General features: G+C 40.5%; 2 protein-coding genes across 3 annotated transcripts in view; both read right to left on the bottom strand.

The window, feature by feature from the left end:
* Nucleotides 1–27,716, bottom strand: part of ELP2 (elongator acetyltransferase complex subunit 2) — a 62,997-nt gene extending 35,281 nt beyond the window's left edge. For both annotated transcript variants that reach the window (XR_008375923.1, XM_053571064.1), the window contains exons 1-9: nucleotides 27,573–27,716; nucleotides 25,230–25,308; nucleotides 21,420–21,490; nucleotides 13,131–13,287; nucleotides 12,401–12,478; nucleotides 10,834–10,898; nucleotides 2,730–2,796; nucleotides 2,114–2,254; nucleotides 916–1,011 (exon numbers count right to left, since the gene is read on the bottom strand). Coding sequence is in view for 1 of the 2 variants with exons in the window: in XM_053571064.1 (XP_053427039.1) it covers nucleotides 916–1,011; nucleotides 2,114–2,254; nucleotides 2,730–2,796; nucleotides 10,834–10,898; nucleotides 12,401–12,478; nucleotides 13,131–13,287; nucleotides 21,420–21,490; nucleotides 25,230–25,308; nucleotides 27,573–27,710 (892 nt within the window). In the remaining variant the exon portion in view is untranslated. The remainder of the gene's footprint in view (nucleotides 1–915; nucleotides 1,012–2,113; nucleotides 2,255–2,729; nucleotides 2,797–10,833; nucleotides 10,899–12,400; nucleotides 12,479–13,130; nucleotides 13,288–21,419; nucleotides 21,491–25,229; nucleotides 25,309–27,572) is intronic.
* LOC128571572 (coatomer subunit epsilon-like) lies at nucleotides 3,119–4,210 on the bottom strand. Its single transcript, XM_053571066.1, has one exon. The coding sequence runs from the start codon at nucleotides 4,181–4,183 to the stop codon at nucleotides 3,257–3,259; it is 927 nt and encodes a 308-aa protein (XP_053427041.1). The 5' UTR covers nucleotides 4,184–4,210; the 3' UTR covers nucleotides 3,119–3,256.
* Nucleotides 27,717–27,793: the final 77 nt, after the last annotated feature.

The raw sequence follows: 27,793 nt of genomic DNA, 5'->3' as shown, positions 1-27,793 counted from the left end.
TCATCAAATAATTAGACATTTTTAGTTCTGTGCCATACACCTTTTTTCTTTGGGGAAAATATGATTGTGCAGGTAAAAGACAAACACTTCCATGGAATAAGTTTCTAAGAGAATTTCCTTTTGTTTACACAACAAAGGAAAATACTCTTCTAATAATGCAGGCCCCACTTATGAAACACGTTTAAAGTTCCTATAGCAGGTTTCAATAGCTCAGGACTGCAGTCGCAACACTCCCTTTGATCCATAAGTGGCAGTATCTATTTGGATGTGGAGGTGCAGTTGGCAGTGTGCATTCTCAGTGTTGATGATGCTCTGTATGTCACAGACTTCATTTCCAATAATGCGGTATGTAAATCAGTCATAGCTTCCTGCCAGGTAGAATACAATTCACAGAGTAATTGCCAGCCTTCTTCTTGGTCATTCTTTCACTTTCTCCATGTGTCTGTCCAGTCTTCATCTGTCTTCTTCCAAAATACCTGCTGTAATTTGTTTTCTTGAATGCTCTTCCTTGGAGTTACAGCTTGCTAAACTTCTTTCTTGGCTCAGCTCCTTGTCTTTGGCTTCATAAAGTCCAATTCCGTTCAGTTTTTCTTCCTCTGCTCAGAAGCCTCTGTTGGAGGTTGCTACCAGTCGGCCATCTTCCCAGAATCCCCAAGAGAAAAGGTTAATAGGGATCTAGGGGTTTCGGCATGGTGGCAGAAAACATACTTTTCACACTCAGCAGTTCAATTTATAATAGAATTAAGAGTCCAGCAGGACAGTTATGCAGTCTTACAACTTTGCCAATTTGAAAATATCTGAGGCAGGCATGGGAGGGTGTACCTGTAATTCTAGCTACTCAGGAGGGTGAGGTGGGAGGATCACTTGAGCCCAGAAATGAAAAATAAGGGATACAGCCTATGTTTTTTTTCCTACCTTTGAAAAATGAAGGTTGCCAATGAACTGCATTTACCCAGTTTTCATGACCAGCCAGCACAGTCTCCAGTGTAACAGCAAATGCAATTTTAATACCTATAACGAAAGTAATGAAGGTATTACTTCCTCAAAGCTCTTCTAAAAAGAGCATTTCATAACCAAGTCATCTATGCTATACAATTATGTAAAAAAAAATAGAACAAAACATGATAGTTGAGACTTAACAAAAAGAACATCTGTACTAAATTTCATTAATCTCATCCACTGTCCAAAATTCCACAAGAAAAAGATCTAAATACAATTTTTCTCTATTTCTTTCTCTATTGGGTCAGAAATAAATACTAAGGAATATGTCTATTTTTGAAGATTTCTGGGACAGCTACTATTATACTGCAATGAAAAAGTAAAACAGACATGCCAGCCTGTTTGTTACTTTCACTCATTGGCAGAACATAATAAAATGTCATCTTAAAAAACTTAAATGCAGAAATAAAGGAAATCAGTATTTTGGCCTTTCTAACTAAATTATTAATAAAAATATCCTGAAATTTTTTTTAATTTGTGTATAGCTACTAATAATATGCTTGTTATATTATTTCTTGGTTCTCCCCATAAAACCATAGTCTACCAAAATCTTAACTCTAACAGGCTTTATAACCAAGAAGAGTAATAACAAAGAATAGAATACCTAGGTGCACAATGCCGAAAACTAACTTCATAATTTAGATACACATCCAAAAATATCTCCTTCAAATACAAGTTCCTATACTATTCTAATGCCAGACAATAAGAAAACAGAATTACATATACTACTCAAATGTAGGGACCTAGCTTATCTCTTATGAACACATGCCCAAAAATGTACAAATAATTCACACAATTCCTTGAGGTCTTCCTATGCTAAAACTGCAAGTTTGGTTAACATTTTACAAATTTATTGAAAAGCATTAAACATTTTCACCAATTTAGAAAAATCTTACTGATATGGTTTAAAAGAAAAATGTTTTATATATTAAAAAAACACTCATCCTCACATAAAAATAAAAACAGAAAAATGTACAAGATCAGTTTCAGAAAAGAATCTAAAACTGACACTTTCTGAAGAACTAATCTTCACATAACTCTGTGGTAAAATAGACAAATGAACCAGTTAGCAGACATAAGTATTGTTACATTGAATATTTTCATTATCACTCACTTTCATTTTCTATAATAAAAGTATTTTCCTTCAGTCTTATATTATCATCATGCTGAATTTCCATAGATGATGATTTTACATATAGCTTCCATATTCTTATCAGGCAATCTTGTGAACAGCTTGCCAGAAAGAGATCTCCACCTAAGTAAAAAATAAATTGTACTGTTTTTAAAACATTATATTGTTAAATTTAGGTATAACACTTTTCTACTCTACAATGTGTACATTTCCACATCCTTCACTCATCTGACCTATGTTCATAATTGACAAACACACATACAATACTAATAAATGTTTATAACATGAGGTGCTTTTATATATAATGTCTATAAGCTCTACAAAGAACTTTTCAAAAATGTTTGTGGGCAAGACAGCTAGTGTCATCTTATAAATATCAATTTGTGTCATTCTCTGCCATTCAATTAATAGTTAATGGAAGGGACAGGTGTCTTCTTTTCCAATTGGGACCACAGAAAAATGTAACATACAAAGAAAACTTAAAAATTTAAATACACAGACACACACACACACAAAAATTAAAACACACGAGGCTGCTTTCTTGGAAGTTATATATACTTATCGCCATCATATGTGCTTAGCCACATTTCATACTGACCAAAAGCTGCCCATTCCACGCCTCTTATCCAATCCTCATGTCCACAGAGAAGAAGCACTTTCTGAAACTAATAAGATATTAAAAATCATGGGGTCTGATGTAAAATTTAACATTTTCATGTACATTAGTAACATCATTTGGCCTTAGTCCTACAGACATCCCTCTTTTACCACATTATCTCATTAGAGAAGGAAAAAGAACTCCTTTAGCAACGAAAAATTTCCTAATGTAATATCTAAACCATTCTTTACTGGAGCAACCTTGATTAGATACATGTTGCCTCAAAAATGTTAAGTGTTTACAAGATAAAATATATATACTACGAATACAGTATTGAAAAAAGTTCAATAGTTGGACTTTCATAACCATTTTAACTTTCTTTTTTTTTTTTTGCCTTGGAGCCAAGATGTTTATTGACAGAGAGGGATACTGAGGCCTTCCATGCAAGTAACCAGCCCTGAGAAGGCTAGGGGCGGATGTCAGGCAAGAGGGGCAGAAAGGTGGGTCTTGCTGTCCTGGGGTCAGCCTCAGGCACTGGGAGCGTACTGCAGCACCAGCCCGTCAAAGTCATTCTCCTTGGCCTGGTACTCCTTAATGAAAGGGTGGGACCTGTGGGCATCCTTCAGCTGGGACAAGTAACGGTTTGTCACCTCGGGGGCCTTGCCCAGGTGTTGGGACAGGACAATGAGGTTGATCAGTGTCTCTGGGTGGCCGCTGTCCTTGTCAAGCGCCTCCTGAAGCACACCCTCAGCGGCCTCCCAGCGGCCCTGGGCCATGTGGCAAGCCGCCTGTCCATTAAGCAGCAGCAGTGTAGGCAAGCACTTGTCAGCCATCTCCTGAAAGATGTAGTAGGCATCCTGCAGCTTCTCACCACCCACAGCCAGGTTGACCCAGGCAGTGGCAAGCTGCGTGAGTGTGGCGTCCTCGTCTTGGTCCTGCATTCTCTTCAGCTCCTTCCGGGCGAGGTCCAGGCGGTCCAGCTTCAGCAGAATCTGCACTGTCATGGCCATACACTCTAGGCTATCCCCCTGGTGCAGGGCACGCAAGGCAGCATCTGGGTTCTGGTCGTGGAGGTAGACCGAGGCCGCCATGAGCAGGAAGGTGGTGTTGGTTACATCCACACTTTTGCTCATCTCCCGGTCCAGCTCGGCCACGACGGCATCTCTCCGACTCTCACTGGCAAGGTACTCTGCAAACATTCGAACAGCCTGGAGCTCAGGGGCCGAGGAGGGCTTGATCTCATCTAGGACCACCCCGTACTTCCTCTGCGCCAGGTACGCTCTGTACAGGAAAACGTCCCTTTCCACATCTCTCTCTGGGCTTGAAAGCTTCACCCGCTGGGCCTCATTGATGCACTGCTGGTAGCTGCCGATGTAAAAGGCGTTCTTCACGTCGAACAGCTCATCCACTTCCCCGGAGCCGCCGGACACCGGCCCGGGGGCCGGAGGCGCCATGTTGTTTTTCCATTTTAACTTTCTTATAGAATGCAAAGACACTATCCTCATTACTAAATGAATGGGTCCAGAGTTAACCAACCCCCTTTCTGGAACTCTCTTATTGTTTTTTATTTATTTTTTTTATTGTTACATCATAGCTGTGTACATGAGTGCAATCACCTGTACCCATTCTAAGATGCACCATAGATGTGGCCCAACCCGTTACCCTCCACCCTCCCTTCCCCTTCCTTGGCCCTTTCCCCATAGTCCTGTGCTATAGATGGGTTATAGTCTTCATGTGAAAGCTATAATTTAGCTTCATAGTAGGGTTGAGTACGTTGGATACTTTTTCTTCCATTCCTGAGATACTTTGCTAAGAAGAATGTTTCAGCTCCATCCATGTAAACATGAAAGAGGTAAAGTCTCCATCTTTCTTTAAGGCTGCATAGTATTCCATGGTATACATGTACCACAATTTGCTAGTCCATTCGTGGGTTGATGGGCACTTGGGCTTCTTCCATGACTTAGCAATTATGAATTGGGCTGCAATAAACATTCTGGTACAGATGTCTTTGTTATATTGTGATTTTTGGTCTTCTGGGTATAAACCTAGTAAAGGAATTATAGGATCGAATGGCAGGTCTATTTTTAGGTCTCTAAATGTTCTCCAAACATCCTTCCAGAAGGAACGTAATAGTGGGCATTCCTACCAGCAGTGTAGAAGTGTGCCCTTTCCTCCACATCCACGTCAACATTTCTGGTTTTGGGATTTTGTTATGTGGGCTACTCTTACTGGGGTTAGGTAATATCTCAGAGTAGTTTTGATTTGCATTTCTCTGATGATTAAGGATAATGAGCTTTTTTTCATATGTTTGTAGATCTTGCGTTGGTCTTCTTTAGAGAAGTTTCTCTTCAAGTCCCTTGCCCACCCTGAGATGGGGTCACGTGTTCTTTTCTTGTTAATACGTTTGAGTTCTCTGTGGATTCTGGTTATTAGACCTTTATCGGAGGTATAACCTGCAAATATTTTCTCCCATTCTGAGGGCTGTCTGCTTGTTTTACTCACTATGTTCTTGGCTGTGCAGAAGCTTTTTAGTTTGATCAGGTCCCAGTAGTGTATTTTTGATACTGCTTCAATTGCCTAGGGAGTCCTTCTCATAAAATATTCACCCAGGCCGATTCCTTTAAGAGTTTTCCCTGCACTTCCTTCAAGTATTTTTATAGTTTCATGTCTTAAGTTTAAATCTTTTATCCAGTGAGAGTCTATCTTAGTTAATGGGGAAAGGTGCGGGTCCAGTTTCAATCTTCTACAGGTCACCAGCCAGTTTCCCAGCACCATTTGTTAAATAGGGAATCTTTTCCCCACTGAATGTTTTCAATTGGCTTGTCAAAGATTAAATAACAGTAAGTAGCTGGATCCATCTCTTGGTTCTCCATTCTGTTCCAGACATCTACTTCTCTGCTTTTGTGCCAGTACCATGCTGTTTTGATCACTATGGATTTATAATACTGTCTCAGGTCTGGTAGCGTGATTCCTCCTGCATTGTTTTTATTTCTGAGTAATGTCTTGGCTATTCAAGGTTTTTTCTGATTCCATATAAAATGAAGTATTATTTTTTCAAGACCTTTAAAGTATGACAATCGAGCTTTAATAGGAATTGCATTAAAGTTATATATTGCTTTGGGCAGTATGGACATTTTAACAAATGTTGATTCCTTCCAGCCATGAGCATGGTATGTTTTTCCATCTGTTAACATCTTCAGCTATTTCTTTTCTTAGAGTTTCATAGTTCTCTTTGTAGAGATCTTTCATGTCCTTTGTTAGGTATACTCCCAAATATTTCATCTTCTTTGGCACTACTGTGAAAGGAATAGAGTCCTTGACTGTTTTTTTGGCTTATTTATTGTTGGTATATATAAAGGTTACAGATTTATGGGCGATGATTTTGTAGCCTGAGACATTGCTATATTCCTTGATCACTTCTAAAAGTTTTGTAGTAGAATCCATAGTGTTTTCCAGATATACGATCATATCATCTGCAAAGAGTGAAAGTTTGATCTCTTCTGACCCTATGTGGATGCCCTTGAAGGCCTTTTCTTCCCTAATTGCAATGGCTAAAACTTCCATTACAATGTTAAAGAGTAATGGAGAGAATGGGCAACCTTTCCTGGTTCCTGATCTAAGTGGGAATGATTTCAATTTAACTCCATTCAATACGATATTGGCTGTGGGTTTGCTGTAGATGGCCTCTATTAGTTTAAGAAATGTCCCTTCTATACCAATTTTCTTAAGTGCTCTGATCATGAAGGGATGCTGTGTATTATCAAAAGCCTTTCCTGCATCAATTGAAAGAATCATATGGTCTTTATTTTTAAGTTTGTTTATGTGTTGAATTACATTTATAGATTTACGTATATTGAACCAGCCTTGAGACCCTGGGATAAATCCAACTTGGTCATGGTGTATAATTTTTTTGATGTGTTGTTGGATTCTGTTTGTTAGGATCTTATTGAGTATTTTAGCATCTGTATTCATTAGTGATATTAGTCTATAATTTTCTTTTCTTGTTGGGTCTTTCCCTGGTTTGGGGATCAAGGTGATGTTTACTTCGTAGAATGTGCTGCGTAATATTCCTTCTTTTTCTATATTTTGGAAGAGGTTTAGTAGTATAGGTACTAGTTCTTCTTTAAATGTTTGGTAGAATTCTGACGTAAAGCCATCTGGTCCTGGGCTTTTCTTTTTAGGGCGATTTTGTATAGTTGACGCTATTTCAAAACTTGATATAGTCCTGTTCAACATTTCCATTTCGTTCTGGCTAAGTCTTGGTAGGTGGCGTGCTTCCAGGTATTGGTTGATTTCCTTCAGATTTTCATATTTGTGAGAGTAGAGTTTCTTGTAGTATTCGTTAAGAATTTTTTGAATTTCTGAGGGGTCTGTTGTTATTTCATCATTACCCTTTCTAATTGATGAAATTAGAGATTTTACTCTTTTTTTTCTGGTTAGGTTGGCCAAAGGTTTATCTATTTTATTGCTCTTTTCAAAAAAACCAGCTTTTGGATTTATTGATCTGTTGTATAATTCTGTTGTTTTCAATTTCATTTAATTCTGCTCTGATTTTGGTTATTTCTTTTCTTCTGCTGCATTTAGGGTTGAAGTGTTCTTCTTTCTCCAGTTGCTTGAGATGTTCCATTAAGTTGTTGACTTCCTCTCTTTCCGTTTTCTTGAGGAAGGCTTGCAGTGCTATAAATTTCCCTCTTAGGACTGCCTTTGCAGTATCCCACAGGTTCTGGTAATTCGTGTCTTGATTGTTGTTCTATTCCAAGAATATGGTGATTTCCTTCTTAATCTCGTCTATAACCCATGTATCCTTCAGCAGAAGGTTGTTTAGCTTCCATGTTTTTTTATGCGTATGCACGTTCCTGTTGTTATTGAGTTCAACTTTTATTCCATGATGGTCTGAGAAGATGCAAGGAATAATTTCTATTTTTTTTTAATTTGCTGAGGTTCGATCTGTGGCCTAGGATGTGGTCGATTTTGGAGTATGTTCCATGGCCTGATGAGAAGAATGTGTATTCAGTTTTTTTGGGATGAAATGTTCTGTAGATGTCTGTTAAGTCCAGATGTTGAATGGTTGAGTTTAAATCTAAAATTTCTTTGCTTAGCTTCTTTTTGGAGGATCTATCCAACACTGCTAAAGGGGTGTTAAAATCTCCAAGTACTATGGAAGTGGAGGAGATTGAGTTGCTCATGTCTGTTAGAGTTTCTCTTACAAATTGAGGTGCATTGTGGTTGGGTGCATAAATATTAATAATTGAGATCTCATCAGATTGAGTATTACCTTTAACAAATATGAAGTGTCCATCCTTATTCTTATTTTGGTTGGTTTACAGCCTATTGTGTCTGCGAACAGGATTGCAACGCCTGCTTTTTTCTGCTTTCCATTTGCCTGGAATATAGATGACCATCCCTTCACCTTGAGTCTATATCTGTCTTTTAATGTAAGATGCAATTCTTGGATGCAGCAGATATCTGGCTTGAGTTTTTGTATCCAGTCTGCCAACCTATGCCTCTTTAGAGGGCAATTTTAACCATTCACATTAATTGAGAGTATTGATAAGCCTTTCGAGAGCCTGGTGGACATTTTTAATCCTTTTGCGACTGTGGAAGTTGGAATTTGATCAAAAATTTTTTGGGTGGGTTTACTTTTGTGGTGGAGAATTACGCTGGTCTTTATGGAGGATAGGTCTCAGAATGTCCTGGAGAGCTGGTTTAGTTGTGGCAAATTTCTTCAACATGTGAATGTCGTTGAAGTATTTAATTTCTCCATCATAAATGAAGCTCAGTTTAGCTGGGTACAGGATGCTGGGTTGAAAGTTATTTTGTTTTAGGACATTAGAAGTCAATAACCATCCTCTTCTAGCTTGAAAGGTTTCAGCAGAGAGATCTGCAGTTATTCTGATATTCTTCCCCTTGTAGGTAATGGTTTTCTTTCGTTTGGCAGCTTTCAGAATTTTCTCCTTCATATTAACTTTAGTGAAATTGATTATGATGTGTCTGGGGGATGTCTTATTTGGGTTGACTCGTACTGGAGTTCTGAAACTGTCTGCTATCTGAATTTCGAAATCTCTTGGCTTGTCTGGAAAGTTCTCCTTCATAATCTCATGGAGAAGAGACTCTGTGCCTTGTGAAGCCACTTCATCACTTCCGGGGATCCCTATAAGACGAATATTGGTTTTCTTCAAATTATCCAAGAGCTCTGTGACAGAGTGGTCTGTTTTTGCTCTCCATTTCTCTTCTTCTTTGAGGGTTTGGGAGCAGTCGAAAGCTTTGTCTTCAATGTCAGAAATCCTTTCTTCTGCTTGCTCCGTTCTGTTACTAAGGGATTCTACTGTGTTTCTCAGATCTTTGAGGAATGCAACTTCTTGTCTCAATGTGTCGAAATCTTTGGTCATTTGGTCTTTGAATCTGTTGAATTCTGGAGATAACTTTTGGAATTCTAATTCGATCTTATTTGCTATCCAGATCCTGAATTCAATTTCTGACATCTCAGCTATTTGTTTGTGCATGGGGTCTTGTGCTGTTTCTGTCCCATTGATCCTTGGGGGAGTTGATCTACTCTGATTATTCATATTGCCAGACTTTTTCTGTTGATTTCATCTCATGATTGTTTTTAACCATTGCCTCTGGCTGTCCTCAGAGTTGGGGAGGTGTCTCTCCAAGATTAGACCACAGCGGGATCACTCTATTGTTGCTGGATCTTTGTAGGGAGTGACCCTGTGTAGTTCCTCTGGGGCTGCTTTGCTAGGGAGTTCTGGTTGCAGAAGCAGCTCTGGTTTGTGACACACCCAGATCCAGCAAAAGGGCTGGGGGTGGTGTGCACGGTTCTGGGAGTGCCAGGCACCTAGTGACTTTGGCACAGAGAGCCCAAGGCTCCAGTTGTCTCTGGCCAGGAGAAGAGCTCTGCGCAGAGGCAGGGAGGGCTCCAAAGGGCACGCAGCTACCAGAGTCCCTGTCCAGATGAACGGGCTAGTGTGGAAGCTGGGAGAATACAGGAGGGAGGATGCAGGGTTGCGTGGCTCCCGGAGTTACTGGTCAGGGAATGTGGAGGCCCAGTGGGTGCGGGTCACCGGTCGGGGATCACTGCACAGCTCTTATGGAGGTCTGGGTGGCGCCAAGCCCAGGAGTTTGAAGTTGCTATGAGCTGTGATGTCACGGCCCTGTACCCAGGGCAACAGCCCAAGGTTCCAGTGTGCCAAAACCATCTCACTCTGCCCCTAAGGATTAAGGCTGTGAGGCCGCTCAGTCCCTGCCTTTAGGCTGCTCAGTCAGTAGGTTACTTTGACCCACCCAATCCTTGCTCTGAGACCCTGAGGGCGGAGCTTGCCAGGGCAGTTCTTTCACAATGGCTTCCTGCGCCCAGCTCAGTGGCTCAGTCCGAGACCCCAGACAATGCTCAAAGTTCTCCACACTCCTGCTCAAGCTCTCCCCAAGGCAGTTCAACTGAGTGCCAACTCCAAGAACACCGAAACAGTTCAGAGGTAAGGCCTTTCCAGTTTACAGTCTCACTGCTGCTTGTACTTATGGTTGCCAGCGTGATTAGGTCGATCGAACACACGCAACCACTTGCCAGTTTTCCACTGTTTTTGTCCTCCTCTTGGGGTCCAGAAGTTCCTTGCTGGCTCCCTGTATCCTCAAAGGGATGATTATAGGCAGATCCCACCGGCCAGAGATGCCTGGAGTCTTGTCTCCCCAGACTCACTGTTCCCAGTTGCAGGGAAGCTGTTACTCGGCCGCCATCTCTTTAATCACTCAAAGTGAGCTCACTACAGGGACTACACTACTACCGTATACACAAATGGGGATAGTCATACCTCATTTAAAAATTTTAAGAAAAAAAGCACTACCATGTCGTCTTTCTTCTCTCTTCCCCACACTTAATGACCTGTTTCCCCTAACAACTCTGGGCCCTACAGCCAAGGCAGTAGTTACTTGGTGTTCCAACAAGAGGGAAAACCCATCCAATAAAGGACTGTCAAAGAAAGATTCTTGCATTGGATTACTCTGGTTTAGAACATCCCCAAAACTCTGTAATCTGGAAATAGTCTGTATTAAGATATGTAACTGAGCAGACCATAATTATAGTCTCTTAATAATTATTATTAATTACCTGATCATTTTCTTGAGCAAATAAGTGAATTCTGCAGTCATCATCACCACATGCTAATATTGGTACTGGGGAGAAAAAAACAGGCTTCACTGTGAGTACTCTATCACACGTTATGATTATCACCTAGGCTGTCTTCTAAGCCCTATATAGGGAAAGACCATACCACTGAACAAATAATAGAAAGTGCTCAATAAATGTCTACAGGAATAAAATGGATCCTCTAAAATGTTCTATTCAGTGGTTCCTTAGCAAATAATGACTGTTAACTGAGAGTCCTTCCCTCCATTCTATGTCATTTATGATAGGAGGAGCAGTGAAAAATAAGCTCAAGAGCCAGTAATAAGCATTTTCATTTCAGCCAGAAAACCAAGAGAAGAGCTTTTTTAGCTCAAATGAATACTACTACTATGAGTCCAGGAACATGGCTACTATACAAAGATCAAAGATTATGTCTATTACTTCAAGGACTTTACATTCTGTTTGAGAATTCAATATTAACAGAAAATAAAAGCGCATATAATTGAATATGTGGTTAAAAAGCTATGAAAGATGTGACTATAAAGTTAGTTTTGTTTAGTAAGAGCAAAACTAACTCGCATCATCAAAGGGTAATCCTACCAACTTCACAGCAAGATAAAATAGGGACTTTTCGTAAGGAAACACCTTGCTACAAAGTGTTTTTTCAAAAGATTTCTGTCACTTTAAATCGGTGGTTTTCAAACTTCCTAATGCCGCAGCCCTTTAATACAGTTCCTGTGGGTCGTGACCCACAGGTTGAGAACTGCTACTTTAAATCAATTAAACAAACAAAAAAAACAACAATAAAAAAAAAAATCCTAGTGACATTTCTTCACAGGAAAAAATGAAATTCAATATTATGAAACCAGAATGGTTTCTCCTGGCTTCTCCTCTCAGGGAGCCCTTGCCCAAAATGGAAGCATAACACGAAACTATAAAGTCACAGCTCCTAGGGCAGGGAGCAAGAGAGGCTGGTGGCTTCAGGGCCCTGTCTCTCTCCACCCGCCCTGTCTTCTAGGTAACTAAGGAGGCAAAAAGACTGACTCACACTGATTATCGTCTTGGTGGTAGATAATCAAAGAGAGGTACAGATAGGTTTTATGGCAAAAGGGAAATCTTTCTGTTTGGAGATTTTAAGTGGTCTCAGGCAAACTGTCATTTTGCAGGATGGGAAGGGGCTGTCATCTTGAGAGAAATGCTCACATAGTCCATTTACAGTAACTTTCTCAACTTACTCCAGAAGTTCACCTTCTAAAAAATTAGATACCTGCCCCAAATCAGGTCTACATATATCTATAATAAATTTGATAATTGGTAGTATCAATCTTGAGCATACATTAAGTTAAATTTTCAATAGGTACCAAAATCCTAATTAACCTCCCTTAACTTCGTTCTATAGTCAGATCATTTGAATATTGTAATAAAAGTGTATCATCCGTATCTTAACTTGTTCCGTGACAAAATATAGATAACAAAATAAGGCCCAATACATTTCTTTTTGTTCTGAGTACATGGAGGTATATGAATATACAATTAACAGGATACTCACCATCGGTATTAGGCAAAAAAGATAAGCAGAGAGTCAGAGCGAATCCATCTCCAAAGTTTAAGGTCTGAAGGCATGTTACTAAGAAATAATAAAAAAACACTATGAACAACTGTCTCTCAGCTTATCAGTATAGAGAGGTTGGGAAGCATCATCACAGCCCAGGGATCAGCAGGAAAATGAGAAAAGTCACTCCGGAGCCCCGACTATGCAAGGACAAATTTTAACAATGGTACAGAGAACAAAATGATTTATATGAAAAGGCATGGAAGGAATTTATATTGTCAAACAATTGGCCATAAAGGAATTTTTAAGAACTGCAAAAGAGGGTGGCGCCTGTGGCTCAGCGGGTAGGGCGCCGGCCCCATATGCTGAGGGTGGCGGGTTCAAACCCAGCCCCGGCCAAACTGCAACAAAAAAATAGCTGGGCGTTGTGGCGGGTGCTTGTAGTCCCAGCTACTTGGGAGGCTGAGTCAAGAGAATCGCCTAAGCCCAAGGATTTGGAGGTTGCTGTGAGCTGTGTGACGCCATGGCACTCTACCAAGGGCGGTAAGGTGAGACTCTGTCTCTATAAAAAAAAAAAAAAGAAGTGCAAAAAAAACAAAAATTGAGATCGGGATTACAGCATTTTTAAAGTTACCTCAAAGTTTTAATAAGTTATATATATGCTTTTCTAGTTATCATTTAAGGATTACCATTCCATTTCTCTGGATTATAATGTCTCCAAACCTACCTTCAGAACTCTTTTTAGACCAGAGTCGAACAGTGGAATCTGAAGCTGCAGAAACTATCAGTGTGTGTAACACAGCATCTGATGTTCCTCTCTGGTAAACGGCATGTACAGCGTAAACAGGTCCTTCATGGCCTTGGAGATGGACTGCTTTTAAAAGCTGAATTGGAAAGAATGACAGACACATTATGATTAAAAAAGAATGATCTCTTTCACTTATATTTAACTGGGATCATAGTAAGGTTACCAGTAAAATGCCTGATCCAGAAACAGGTCCTCTAAGTTGAAGAGAGTAACACTTTTCAAGAATTCTGTCTGACCATACTAACAACACATAAAATGTGCATAACCCTTTAACTCAACAATCTCACATCTAAGAATCTATCTATCTAAGGAAGTAATAGCCCTAGTGTAACAAGGGCTAATAGACAAAAAAAGATTATTTACCACTGACTGTTTATAACAGTGAAAAACTGCAATCAACCTAAAATTATTAATGGGGAACTGACCAAATACATTATTATGGACATACAATTACAGTTGAACCTCTGTAAGTTGACCACTAAGGAACTAGGGTCACTATACTGACACATACATGTACTTTACTTTGTTGTACAGTCTTTTTTTTTATTTGTTTTTGAGACGTAGTCTCACTCTGTCACCCCAGGTAGAGTGCCATAGCATCATAGCTCACAGCAACCTCAAACTCTTGGACTCAAGAGATCTTCTTACAACCTAAATACCCACCAACCCAGGAACGGATTCACAAGCTGTGGTATATGTATACCTTGGAATACTATTCAGCCACTAAAAAACATGGAGACTTTACATCGTTTGTATTAACCTGGATGGAGGTAGAACACATTCTTCTTAGTAAAACATCACAAGAATAGAGAAGAATCCACTGTACTCAATTCTAATATAAAGGCAGCAGATGAGCTAATACAAGGTGGGGGGTAGGGAAATGAGCAAGTGAAGAGAGGGAAGGAAGGAGGAGAAAGGAAGGTCACGGTGTCTGGTACACCTTTTGGGGGCAGGACACAACTATAGGAGGGACCTTATCTAACAAATGCAATCAGTGTAACCCAATTCTTTGTATCCTCAATGAATCCCAAACAATAAAAAAAAAAGAGAGAGATCCTCTTGCCTTAGACTCCCCAGCAGCTGGGACTAAAGGCATCTGCCACAACACCTGGATAGTTTTTCTATTTTTAGTAGAGATGGGGTCTTACTCTTGGCTCAGGCTAGTCTCGAACGCCTAAGCTCAAAGACATCCATCTACAGGCATGAACCACTGCACCTGGTCTCTTGTAGACCTTTTATTAGAAAATATCATTCAAAATCATATACAACCAAAAAACAGTAAAATCACATATACAGTATCATACAAAATAAATAAATTTACTGTTTTCTTAATCATTTTTTTAAAATTTCTTTGCCTTTTTTTGTTATTGTTGAGACTGACTCCCACCCTATGCCCTGAGCAGAGTGCAAAGGCGTCATAGCTCACTGCAACCTCAGACTCAGTCTGTGGGCATCCCACTGCCTCAGCCTTTGGAAGCCGTTGGGATTACAAGTGCTGGCCACGAAGCCCAGCTGGGTTTTTCCTTTTTCTTTTTTAGGAATCAGGGTCTCACTCTTACAAGTCTCAAACTCCTGAGCTCAAACAATTCTCCCTCCTCAGTTTCCCACAGTGCTGAGATTACAGGCCTGAGCCACCACGCCTGGCTAATCATCTGTTCAAAAGAGTCAATCTTGATCTGTTTCTTATGTGTATTCTTATTACAATCACAAGTGGAAAAAGTACTCTCAATGCTGGCTACAGCTCTCAGCATACCTAGGCATCTTCCACATTAAATGACTTCAACTGCATTATTAGATCCCTAACATCCTCTTCTTTTGTAGTCTCTGCAATTGTGTCAACCTTACTTGTTTCTTCCACTTCACCAGCTGTATCATGTGCTTGCGGATTCAGGTTCTCAAATGCCCATGGTTTTACCAATTTACCAATCATCAAGGGTTTTAGTTTCTCCCCAGTTGAGCTAGCACAAAGCAGAACTGTGAAATATCCTTTGGAAAGTCTTCTACTCTTACATTTGTCACCTTTCATGATGAAGTTCCTGTCAGGCAGCACCTTGAAAAAGAGTCCACACTTGTCAGTGTTAAAGATGTCGCCATCTTTAAAGCCTCTGGTGAAGTCCAGGAACTTCCTAATGAACTCTTCCACAACTTCTCCTAGGAACTTCACTGGATTCACCACATAAGATTTTCTGGGAGATATCAAGTTACAGTTTAAATTTCTCAAGTCAACCACTTGATGCTTGGAAATCTGCCACCCCACTTTCTGTGTGAAGTTTTGTTTTTTTTTTTTGTAGAGACAGAGTCTCACTGTACCGCCCTCGGTAGAGTGCCAGGACGTCACACGGCTCACAGCAACCTCTAACTCTTGAGCTTACGCGATTCTCTTGCCTCAGCCTCCCGAGTAGCTGGGACTACAGGCGCCCACCACAATGCCTGGCTATTTTTTTGTTGCAGTTTGGCCGGGGCTGGGTTTGAACCTGCCACCCTCAGCATATGGGGCCGGCGCCCTACTCACTGAGCCATAGGCACCGCCCTCTGTGTGAAGTTTTTAGTAACTTCTTGGATCCTCTGCCCTCATTTGTTTGAACCACCTTAATGTGGCTTCATTCCTTAAGGAAGTTTTCCTCCCTTTCTTCTATAGGTCTCAGCTTTCCTTATCATATCTCTCCAAGTACTCGTGTTCACATTTTTGGATGTTTCTGTGATCTCACTAACACCAAAATGTTCCATTTCTTTGGCTGCTGCTATGCAGAAAATGTAGATCATCCTTTTCCTTCAATGTCAGCTGTCTGAGTTCTTTCTTTTAGGCCATGATGTCTCCGTTAACTGTAAAATTTTTTAGTAATGATAGGATGTATCTACAATTGACCAGTCCTTCAAAATTTTCCATGACACATGATAAACTATAGGATGTTAAGTTAGGCTTAATCCAACATGTGGTATTAATAAAACACGAAAAAAGGGGCAGCGCCTGTGCCTCAGTGAATAGGGGGCCGGCCCCATATACCGAGGGTAGCGGGTTCAAGTCCAGCCCCAGCGGAACTGCAACAAAAAAATAGCTGGGCTTTGTGGCGGGCGCCTGTAGTCCCAGCTACTCGGGAAGCTGAGGCAAGAGAATCACCTAAGCCCAGGAGCTGGAGGTTGCTGTGAGCTGTGTGACACCATGGCACTCTACCAAGGGCGATAAAGTGAGATTTTTGTCTCTACAAAAAAAAACAAAAAAAAACACACACACAAGAAAGAACTTATACTAAAGAAAAAATAATACAATGAAGGGGGAAAGCCCACACTTCCTACCCTTGCTATAAAGTGGACTCAAGTGGTCAAATTATAGAGAGTAAATTAATATTACGTGTCACAGTCCAAGAGGTCAAGATACAACTTAGAGAGTGGTCAATATCTAGAGATCAGTCTTCCATGGAATACATGTGTTACATGCCCGGTCTACTAAAATTAGGGCAATATGACTCAGCGCCCATAGCTCACTAGTTAGGGAGCCAGCTACACACACTGGGGCTGGTGGGTTCTAAGCCAGCTGGGGCCTGCTAAACAAAAAAACTAGCCAGGCATTTTGGTGGGTACCTGTAGTCTCAGTTACTGGGGAGGCTGAGGCAAGAGAATCACTTGAGCCCAAGAGTTGGAGGTTGCTGTGAGCTGTGACACCATGGCACTCTACCAAGGGTGACATAATAAAACTCTGTCTCAAAAAAAAAAAAACAAAAAACAAAATTAGGTCAACTTAAGGAGGTGGTCAATGTAGGGAAATAGTCAGATATGGAGGTTCTACTATGTATACTATAGCCAATGAAAAGGATAATATAGATAACTGTGTGCTTACTACCATACCGAGATGTCCACAGCATTGACATTTTTGAAGAATATAAGCCAGCTTTGTGGAATGTTCCTCCTTTTGGATTAGTCTGATGCTTCTTCATGAATAGATTCAGGCTATACATTTTGACAGCATTACTACATTAAGTGCACCACATCAAGAAGCACATAATGTAGGCCTGGCCTGGCAGTTCATGCCTGTAATCCCAGCACTTGGGAGGTCAAGGTGGGTAGACTGCCTGAGCTCAGGTGTTCACGACCAGCCTGAGCAAGAACAAGACACCATCTCCAAAAAAAATATATATATATAAGCATTGTGGTGGGCACCTATAATCGCAGCTAGTTGGGAGGCTGAGGCAAGAGAATCACTTGAGCTCAAGAGTTTGAGGTTGCTGTGAGCTAAAAAAAAAAAAAAAAAAAAAGTTCATAATGTCAATCTGTCTCAATTTTAGTGACATTAACCCTCATCTTTAGTAAAGGTAGTATATGCCAGGTTTTTTCACTGTGAACTTTCTTTCCCTTTTTTTCTTTTTAATAATATCTGAGTATACTTTGGAATTGAGTAAATATTCTATTCCCCATCAAACTTTTACCAACTACTTTCAGTATGCACCCATGATATTCGCCAAAATCAAGTATGGCTGCAAAATTAAGAAATAGGAAAAAGTAGAAAATCCTATTTGCTTATCACATCTATCTTCCTGCCATCAAGATTATTCCCCCTGACATCTGTTCTACTTGTTTTGAGTTTATTTTTTAGAACTGCAAATGTGTGAGATTCCACTACTGCTTTTTTTTTTTTTTTTTTTTTTTTTGAGACAGAGTCTCACAGCTCACAGCAACCTCATACTCTTTGGCTTCAGCGATTCTCTTGCCTCAGCCTCCCCACGTAGTTGGGACTATAGGCACCTGCCACAAACGCCAAGCTATTTTTTTGGTGTTGCAGTTGTCATTGATGTTTAGCTGGCCTGGGCCGGGTTTGAACCCACCACCCTTGGTGCATGTCCTTGGCACTGTAACCACTGTGCTACGGGTGCCACCCTCCACCACTTCTTTTGAAAAACGTCTTCTGGGGCGGTGCCTGTGGCTCAGTTGGTAAGGCGCCGGCCCCATATACCAAGGGTGGTGGGTTCAAACCCGGCCCCGGCTGAACTGCAACCAAAAAATAGCTGGGCGTTGTGGCGGGCGCCTGTCGTCCCAGCTACTCGGGAGGCTGAGGCAAGAGAATCGCTTAAGCCCAGGAGTTGGAGGTTGCTGTGAGCTGTGTGATGCCATGGCACTCTATCGAGGGCCACAAAGTGAGACTCTGTCTCTACGAAAAAAAAAAAAAAAAAAATGAAAAACGTCTTCTATAAATTGTTTGCTAAAATAGGGTGCTTCTTAAAGGTCTCCTCAGTTGTTTTCCCATTACTTAAGCAGAATTCTGCCACTCACGGTGGTGGCGAATATTTATACATAAAGATCCACACACTAATTTCCTTTAATCATTTACCTTTGACTTCTTTGAAAAAACATTGAAGTTGGAGATGGTAGGGGCACATGTAGTCTCAGCCACCTGAGAGGCTGAGGCCAAAGGACAAGTTGAGCTAGAAGCTCAAGGCTGGGTAATGCACGATTGTGCTGTGAATAGCCACTGCACTCCAGCCTTGGCAACACAGCAAGACCCTGCCTAAAAAAAATTTTTTTAAACCTCAGATACAGTATAATCTCTTTTATGTGTAATTATGCATATACAATCAGAGCTCTGGATTGACTTTTATTAGAAACTTGGACTCCGCTCATATTTTATACTTTTTTTCCTTCTTTAGTATCCCCTAAAACCTTAACCCGTTGAAAGTACTCACTCCTTTCACATTTTTAAACAGTTATAATTGAATCAGATAATTTGAAAAAAAACACAAAACAGAAAAAAATCTCTCAAATTCACCAGCCTTTTAAGAAACAATGTTCACTGTTCAAAGACTCAAATGTCTCATTATACCAGCTTTGAATTATTTCCTTTTATCAGCAGTCAAGGTGCACTGAGCACCTGTGTACACAGAAATAGATAGGGGAAGGAACAGTTAAGCCCTTAAGCAAGTTATAATATGTGGCCCCTTCACCTAAATCCTCTTATTTCCTTCCTCCCTCTTTTATACCTTTCATCCTCCTTTTCTTACCTAAGTGTGCTGTCATTAAATGCTTGCGTAGCCTACAATCCTCTACAATCCTGACAGGGGAGGCTTGGGTTAACACTGAGGAAAAGTCTTGCAAGTCTTATCTTAAGACTCAAGGTCTCAAAAATGAGTGCTCAAATACCCTCTGGATTCCTCTGCCAAGATCAGTCCTAACAGAAGCCAGGTTTCCAATGTTCTCTCACTTTGATGCTCTTGTTCAAGTGTAGGTGGCTCCAAAATCCCACCTCCACATATGCCCTCTCTTTCTCAGGACAAGTATGGGTATCCAGCCAACAGTCTGAATGACAAGTCTACAGCTGAATTCCATATCATCTCTCCTATTTGGCTATTTTTCTGTGTAAGAAGCACCTTTCTTGGGGCCCTAAGACAGAATCCCATCATTTTTTAGTACTACCCACTACTTGTTTGATTCCCTACCCACCAGCTCTCCCCTCCTTTGACAACCACCTACTCAACGTCAAAATCACTTTCCTTCAAAAATACACCCCCTAGGGCCAGGCGCAGTGGCTCACGCCTGTAATCCTAGCACCTGAGAGGCCAAGGTGGGTGGATTGCCTAAGCTCACAGGTTCCAGACCAGCCTGAGCCAGAGCAAGACCGCATCTCTAAAAAAATAGCCAGGCGTTTTTACGGGTGCCTGTAGTCCCAGCTACTTGGGAGGCTGAGGCAAGAGAATCACGTGAGTCCAAGAGTTTGAGGTTGCTGTGAGTTATGATGCCACAGTACTCTACCAAGGGCAACAAAGTGAGAGTCTGTCTCAAAAAAAAAAAAAAAAAAAAATACATCCATATCCTTTATCCCGCCTTCATATTTTTTCCTATTCTAATTTGGCACACTGCTGTCAGATTCATCTTCTTCTGATAATCATACTCATGAGCTTAGAAATCATCAATTACTTCTAAATCCCTGCTAATAAATACTCATAAAACGAGTATTCCAATTCCAACCTAATATTCTCCTATTCAACTTCTCTAGACTTACTGCCCACATCATATGACCTAGTAACACTTCCAAAACTATGTTCCTCAGAGTTCCAAAGATGCTAAGAGATATAAAAGGGAAAAAAAGGTTCAGACATGTAGTAAGTTTGGGAAAGACTAGAACTGTTTTCTAACTGGAATCCTCACCCCTTTAATTTCTCCATGGCAATCGACCTATACTTTAAGACCCGATTCAAAGGCTACATCTTAAAATATCTTTTAAACAGTATTACCCAACCTTTTTTCCCCTCTGTTACACATTGGAAGAATAAGAATTGTCATGAGCTACATACACAAACACTAATGAAAATTGATTAGCAACAAAAAAGGGTCACACAACCTTTTGTGACAACAAACACCACAGATAAGCAAAGAAAGTCCTCACAAAATCAGCATGAGGCCCACAAGCCGAGCCGCAGATTGTACATCCTTGTCTAAACTCTTCTAGTACTATAGTTGTGATGCAAGTTAAATCACCTACCCACAGAACTGCCATTATATTTTTAGTTACTCAAATACATTTTGCCTTCAAAACTACATATTTCCTTCATGAACAGAAGGACTCTATCTTATCTATATCTTCTACATGGCAGATGTTCAAATATCTAATGCATTAACCTTTCACTTTTAATCTTTGCTTACAACTAGAAGCAATATAAATGCCTATCAACAGAGGCTCATCCACATCATGTATTGCATATAACATCACTCAAAATTATGTAAATCTATACTCATGTGGCAAAAGCTGCCCTATTAACACAATATTATTAATTTTTACTATCACTGAAAACAGATCAGCCCATGTGAGAAAAGTGTGAAAATTACTCCAAAATGACAGGGAATTCACTGGTTGGCAACAAACAAACAAACAAGGGAGCAGAGGAAAGGGTACAGGGTCTGTAAAGTACAGAAGACACAACATCTGGGTTGCTCATAAGCAAGAATTACGAATTTCATAAAGGGAGAACATAGTCAAAATGAGAAAAAAAATGAATGTAAAAGTAGAGGGTCAAGTTCAATGGCTCACGCCTGTAATCCCAGCAATTGAGGATTACTGAGGACGCAGGATTATTGAGCCCTGGAGTTTAAGATTGCAGTGAGCTAAAATGATGCCACTACACTTTAGACTGGGGAACAGAATGAAATCCAGTCTCCCCATCAATCAATAGAAACTAAAAGTAGATATCACAGTAATTTTTTATAATCATACACATGTCTACTCACCTGATTATTCTCTATTTCCCAGTGAATCACTTGATTATCAGATCCTCCAGAAACTAATTCAGTAGAAGGAGCTGAAAAAAATTATATCTCCTTAAGTATTTTGTTCATTTCCTTTTCTCAGCTATTTTTAAAAATTTCAAAGCTATAGGGCCAGGCCTAGTGACTTAGGCCTATAATACTAGCACTTAGGAAGGCCAAGGTGGGAGGAGTTCAAGACCAGCTTGGACAACACAGCAAGACCCCATCTCTACAAAGAATTAAAAAAAAAAATTAGATGGGTACATGTCACAGCTACTTGGGAGGCTAAGGTGAGAGGATCCCTTGAGCCCAGGAGTTCCAGGCTACAATGAGCTTTGACTGCACCACTGCACTCTAGTCTGGGCAACAGAGTGAGATCCTCTCTCTAAAATAAAATAAATGAAATAGGCTCAGCACCTGTAGCTCTATGGCTAGGGGGCCAGCCACATATACCAGAGCTGACGGGTTTGAACCCAGCCTGGACCTGCCTAACAACAATAACTACAACTAAAAAATAGCCAGGCATTGTGGCAGGCACCTGTAGTCCCAGCTACTTGGGAGGCTGAGGTAAGAAAATTGCTTAAGCCCAAGAGTTGGAGGTTGCTATGAGCTATGAAGCCACAGCACTCTACCAAGGGCAACATAGTGAGACTCCGTCTATAAAGTAAAATAAAATAATTAAAAAATAAAAATTACAAAACTATATAAAAGATGTAAGAACAACATCTCTCTACCCTTTACCTAGATTCACAAATAGTAACATTTTGTCATATTTGTTTAGTATCTTGCTCTCTACATAAGCATACATAACTTTTTTATCAAATTATTTAAAAATACATTATAGACATTTGTAATCTCTGATCCTCAAAGACCATGTACCTCCTACGAAATGGAACCTTCTCCTACATTATCACAATACAATTAATACAGTCAAGAATTTTAACATTATACTGGACATGGTGGCTCAAGCCTATAATCCCCACACTTTAGGAGACAGAGACTGAGGATTATTTGAGGCCAGTTCAAGACCAACCTGGACAACATAGTGAGACCCTATCTCTACAAATAAATAAAGAATTTTAACATTGACAGACTGTTATATAATATATAGTCCATATTAAAATTTCCCAAATTGTCCTAGGAATTATCTTTTGTAATTTTTTTTTGTTTGTCTGGGATTCAGAATCTAAGGATCACACATTGTACATTTAGTTGTCACATTATTTTAGTTTCCTTCAATCTAGAATCATTTGCTAGTCCCCTATTTTTGAAGACAATGACTGTCCAGGATAGGTGTGTTTTGCAGAATATCCCTTAATCTGGATTTGTCCAATTACTTTCCCATGATTATACGCAAGATAACTTATGGCAGGTATAACATTATATAAAACATTATAGTCAGCTATTGCTATCAAATATAATTTATTTTTGAGATAAGACACATACTTTGAAATAGTTCTTTTAAACATTTACAACTTCTTGGAGATACCAGAAAGTAAAAGTAGTACCAAAAATGGTAAAAATAACTTCACATAATTTGGGTTTGGTTTGGACTCCATTTATTTGCTTCTCCAGCCTATATGCTAGGGATATTTAGAGGGAGCAGGTAGGAAACAGTCTAAAGAGCATTATTTTGTACTCAGCAGTTTCAGGTTTATTTCCTAACTCTGCCGCCAGCCAACTGTGATCCTGGGCTTCCAATTTCTTCATGTGTCAGAAATTAAATCACTTACCTAACTATACGACTTTAAAAATAACAACAGCAAGGTTCATAAAAGTAACTTGTTAAAAACCAGACATCTTAAAAATATGAAATGGTGGGGCGGCGCCTGTGGCTCAGTGAGTAGGGCACCAGCCCCATATGCCGAGGGTGGCGGGTTCAAACCCAGCCCCGGCCAAACTGCAACAAAAAATAGCCGGGCGTTGTGGCGGGCGCCTGTAGTCCCAGCTGCTTGGGAGGCTGAGGCAAGAGAATCGCTTAAGCCCAAGAGTTAGAGGTTGCTGTGAGCCTTGTGACGCCACGGCACTCTACCGGAGGGCGGCACAGTGAGACTCTGTCTCTACAAAAAAAAAAAAAAAAAAAAAAAATATATGAAATGGTATTATTAAAATGTTATATATCATGGATAAGGGGTTAGAAAAGCTACCTGAGTTATCTGGCAATAGGGTCCTATTCTGAGAAGAAATCAATCATAGTAGTTACAGATTACAATAAAACATAGCAATTCACTTTATGTAACCTCACTTTTAAAGGGAAGATAAAATACAAAAGCCCAGATTAATATTTTATAACAAATCCCCATACTAACAGTCAAGTAGCCTTTGATATTTTGTGGTGGCAATTAATATAATTACAATTACGTTTTATTATCCACACTACCAGCCACCCTTTGTACCACTTAATGGTTTTTATCGACCTAATATATAACGAATTCTATACTACCAACTGAGATAAGTTATCTTATAAAACTTTTTTTAATCACACATAAAATCATGGCAAAATCTCACTAATTCAGGAAATTCTATACTTGTGCCTGGCACAGGATGTTCTCAGTAAATGTATATGGAATGAAAAGTAAAATTAATTCAGAATCGTAACAACACTGCAGTAGGTACCTGAGGAAGTATTTAAGATACTTGAGGAAACACAGGATTTGAGGAGCACTATCTAAACGAAACCCATATGTCAATTAAAATTCCAAACTCCTGGCTTCAAGGGATTCTCCTGCCTTAGCCTCCAGAGTAGCTGAGACTACAGGCACAGACCACCAGGCCTGGCAAAAATGGGGACGTGGGGGCTAGAGTCAGGTTCTTGATACTTCACCAGGATAGTCTCAAACTTTTGGCCTAAAGGGACTCTACTGGCTCAATCTCTTTTTTTTTTTTTTGGCAGTTTTTGGCTGGGGCCTGGTTTGAACCTACCACCTCCAGTATATGGGGCCAGCGCCCTACTCCTTGAGCCACAGGCACCATCCTCAATCTCTCAAAGTGCTGGGATTATAGGTATGAGCCACAATGAAATGGCCAGTACATGCACTTTCAAATTTTTTTTTATCTCAAGACTCCTTTACATCTTAAAATTCTTGAAGACCTCAAAGAGCTTTTGATTATATGGCTGATAAGTACTGGTACTGATAGTGACCATATTAGAAATCAAAACTGAAAAATTTGAATAATTAGTAATTTACTTAAATAATGAGTCCCACGATATGTTGGCACAAATAACATTTTCATAGGGGAAAAACCAATAGATTTCAAAACAAAAAATTAATGAGAGGAACTATTTTACATTTTTACAAATCTCTTTAATGTCTGCGTTTATAATACAGCTGTATTTTCATATCCAGCATATTTCTTTGTATGTAATCTGTTGCAATATCACATATCATGTGGCTGGTGGAAAACATACTTATGACAGAATGAGAATGAGAACTGTGAACAAAGCAAAAAACAAACAGAAGCTGAGTCTTCTGAATCACAGCCTCAGCCCAGGCCCCGCTTACAGGTACAAAGGCTATGGGCCATTTGGGGAAAGGAGGGTGTCTTGCCAAATGGCTGCCTGTACTCTCACCCTGAGCACTGCTGTGTTATCTATGCTTCAAATGCTATAAAGTAAAAATACAAGTCAGGTATTTTTCACTACGCATACCATCTTTCTTCTCTTTTCCAATTATATAACATCAGAAAAGGCTAATACTAAATTAACACAAGTGATGAGAAAAACATGGCTAACCATTCTATATCAAAAAACAACTGAGATCAGCTTTAATAATCAGATTAAACGATACTTACAGCCATCCTGTTTACAAATCCACTGTATGCAATTGACTCGGGCAGTGTGACCATTCAGGTTGGTAATAACAACCCTTTTCTTTAGAGAAGAAAATATCAGTTAGTAAATTAAAATTTATCCTATAGAGGAATGTTAGTAAAAATCAGACTTCAGTGTTTTGACATTAAAAAAAGATCAAGATTACAGCCTTGAACAGATTTGCCTTCTTTAATTCTTAGCAACTCAGAAACTTTTAACCATGGCTTAAGCCATCAATTCACTCTAAATCAGTCCCACCTTTTTCAACTCTCCATACTGTCAGTATCCTGTCCTCTCATCACACCCAGCCCTCTGGTCTTCATCTGCCTAGTTCTGCTCACCCTCCCCCAGTGTGCGCATCCTTCTCACCTGGGCAGTGTTTCTTGACACACTAGGCCAGGAGTACTCAAACTTTTTAAACAGGGGGCCGATTCACTGTCCCTCAGACCCTTGGAGGGCCGGACTATAGTTTAAAAAAAACAACCATGAACAAATTCCTATGCACACTGCACATATCTTATTTTGAAGTAAAAAACAAAACAGGAACAAATACAATTCACACTACTTCATGTGGCCCACGGGCCACAGTTTGATCCTCAAAATGTTCCTGAATAGCCAGCTATTGTGGCTCATGCCTGTAATCCTAGCACCCTGGGAGGCCAAGGAGGGTGGATTGCTTGAGCTCAGGAGCTCCAGAGCAGCCTGAGCAAGATCAAGACCCTGTCTCTACTAAAAATAGAAAAAACTAGTGGTCATGGTATCCAGTGTGCTGGAGGAAATCTGTAGTCCCAGCTACATGGGAGGCTGAGACAGGAGAATCACTTGAACCCAGGAGTTTGAGGTTGCTGTGCACTATGACACAACAAAAAATTGCTGAATGAGCATCATTCCCAAAATTTTATTTTAGTATTTGACATGCTCTTACTCCTGTATTTAATTAAATGCCCAACCAGCAAATATTTAACAAAGTACTTTCTAGGCTCAGTGCTTGTTTGTTGATAGATTATCATTAAGCATATGATGGAAAGTACGGGCACAATTCCATTAAACTGACGCAAAAAGACGATCTTTTACAGCTCAGTCCTTGCCTACTGGTCACTGTAAAGTTTACCCCTGGTTTTACTGCTTTCTCCTGCCATTCAAGAACGTATGACAATTAAAAAACAAAAACAGAAGAGCCAAGCAAGTTCAAGATAGGGGGAAGTGAGTAAAAATATGTCACATATAATTTTCAATCTGCTGGCAGGGCGTGGTCGCTCACACCTGTAATCCCAGCACTCTGGGAGGCCAAAGCGCATGGATCGCCTGAGCTCACATGTTGAAGACCAACCTGAGCCAGCAAGACCTCGTCTCTAAAAATAGACGGGCGTTGTGGCGGGCGCCTACAGTCTCAGCTACTTAGGAGGCTGAAGAGGTTGAAGCAAAAGAATCATTTGAGCCCAAGAGTTTGAGGTTTCTGTGAGCTGTGACATTGTGCATAATACTCTGAGGGTGCTGAGGGTGACAAAGTCAGACTCGTTTCAAAAAAAAAAAAAAAATTTCAATGCGCAAAAGGTGTGAGTATAATGGAATTTTTAATTAAATTGATAAAACAGTACAAGAAACACATATAGCCATCCTTTGGTATGCATTTTAATTTTCAGCATTTTACTTTTTACAATGAATCTCCTTTTGAGATGCAACACAAACTGTCGTCCTAAATTAGCTTGTGGGCATGCGATCACAGTTAACTCTGGAAAAAACGCCAGAACTGCTCACTTGAGTAGGGACAGGATCAAGAAAATAACCGGATAAAGTCCAGCGAAGCCCTGCCTTATCACCAGTGCTTAGAATCCCCTTTCCCTATGACCTCTGCCCCAAATTGGTACTTAAAAAAAAAATGTCCATTCTCGATGCTAAATAGAGGTAACGTTTCTTTGAAATTCAACACAAGGAAAGTTCGTTAACCAGCAGAGTGAAATACAAAAATGAGACAGCATCTATGGGATGATGGCTTTAATCCATACCTAAATTTCAATTCTTTTAAAACCCAGAGTGATTCCCTGAAAGTACTAAAATTCCCAAGGAAGGCTTCGGATAAGATTCTCATCATACGCCCCGTTGTGTGGGGCTAACAGCACGACTGACAGGCAGGACAAGGGCCACCAAGACCTAGGAGGAAGCCGCGTGCAAGTCGGCTAGGGGCGAGTCCCGCGCGCCCACGTCCTTGCCCCAACCCCAAAACGCCTCCTAGGTCGGGGGCCGCAACTGCAGCCCGCTGGCAGCGCGCCCCGTAGGTTCTGCCCCTTATACACTGGGGGTCTGGCACCTGATACTGCTCTTACCAGAGGGTCATAGAGCACCACAGAGCAGGACGTGCCAAAGGCCAGAAGTCCTCCTGGCCCGGAGCTCCAGCTCAGGACACCTCGCACCCGGTTTGGGCAGCAAAACACGTGAGAAGTCTCCAGCACGGGTGCCACCATGTTGCTGGTGAGTCTGCTGTCCTGACCGAGACGCGCACTTCCGCCCTCGCAGCGGAACTACTAGTGTGGCCGCTTCTACCGGT

Source organism: Nycticebus coucang, chromosome 19 (assembly GCF_027406575.1).
Source record: "Nycticebus coucang isolate mNycCou1 chromosome 19, mNycCou1.pri, whole genome shotgun sequence".
Lineage (NCBI taxonomy): Eukaryota > Metazoa > Chordata > Mammalia > Primates > Lorisidae > Nycticebus > Nycticebus coucang.
This window is presented reverse-complemented; position numbering and strand designations above follow the sequence as displayed.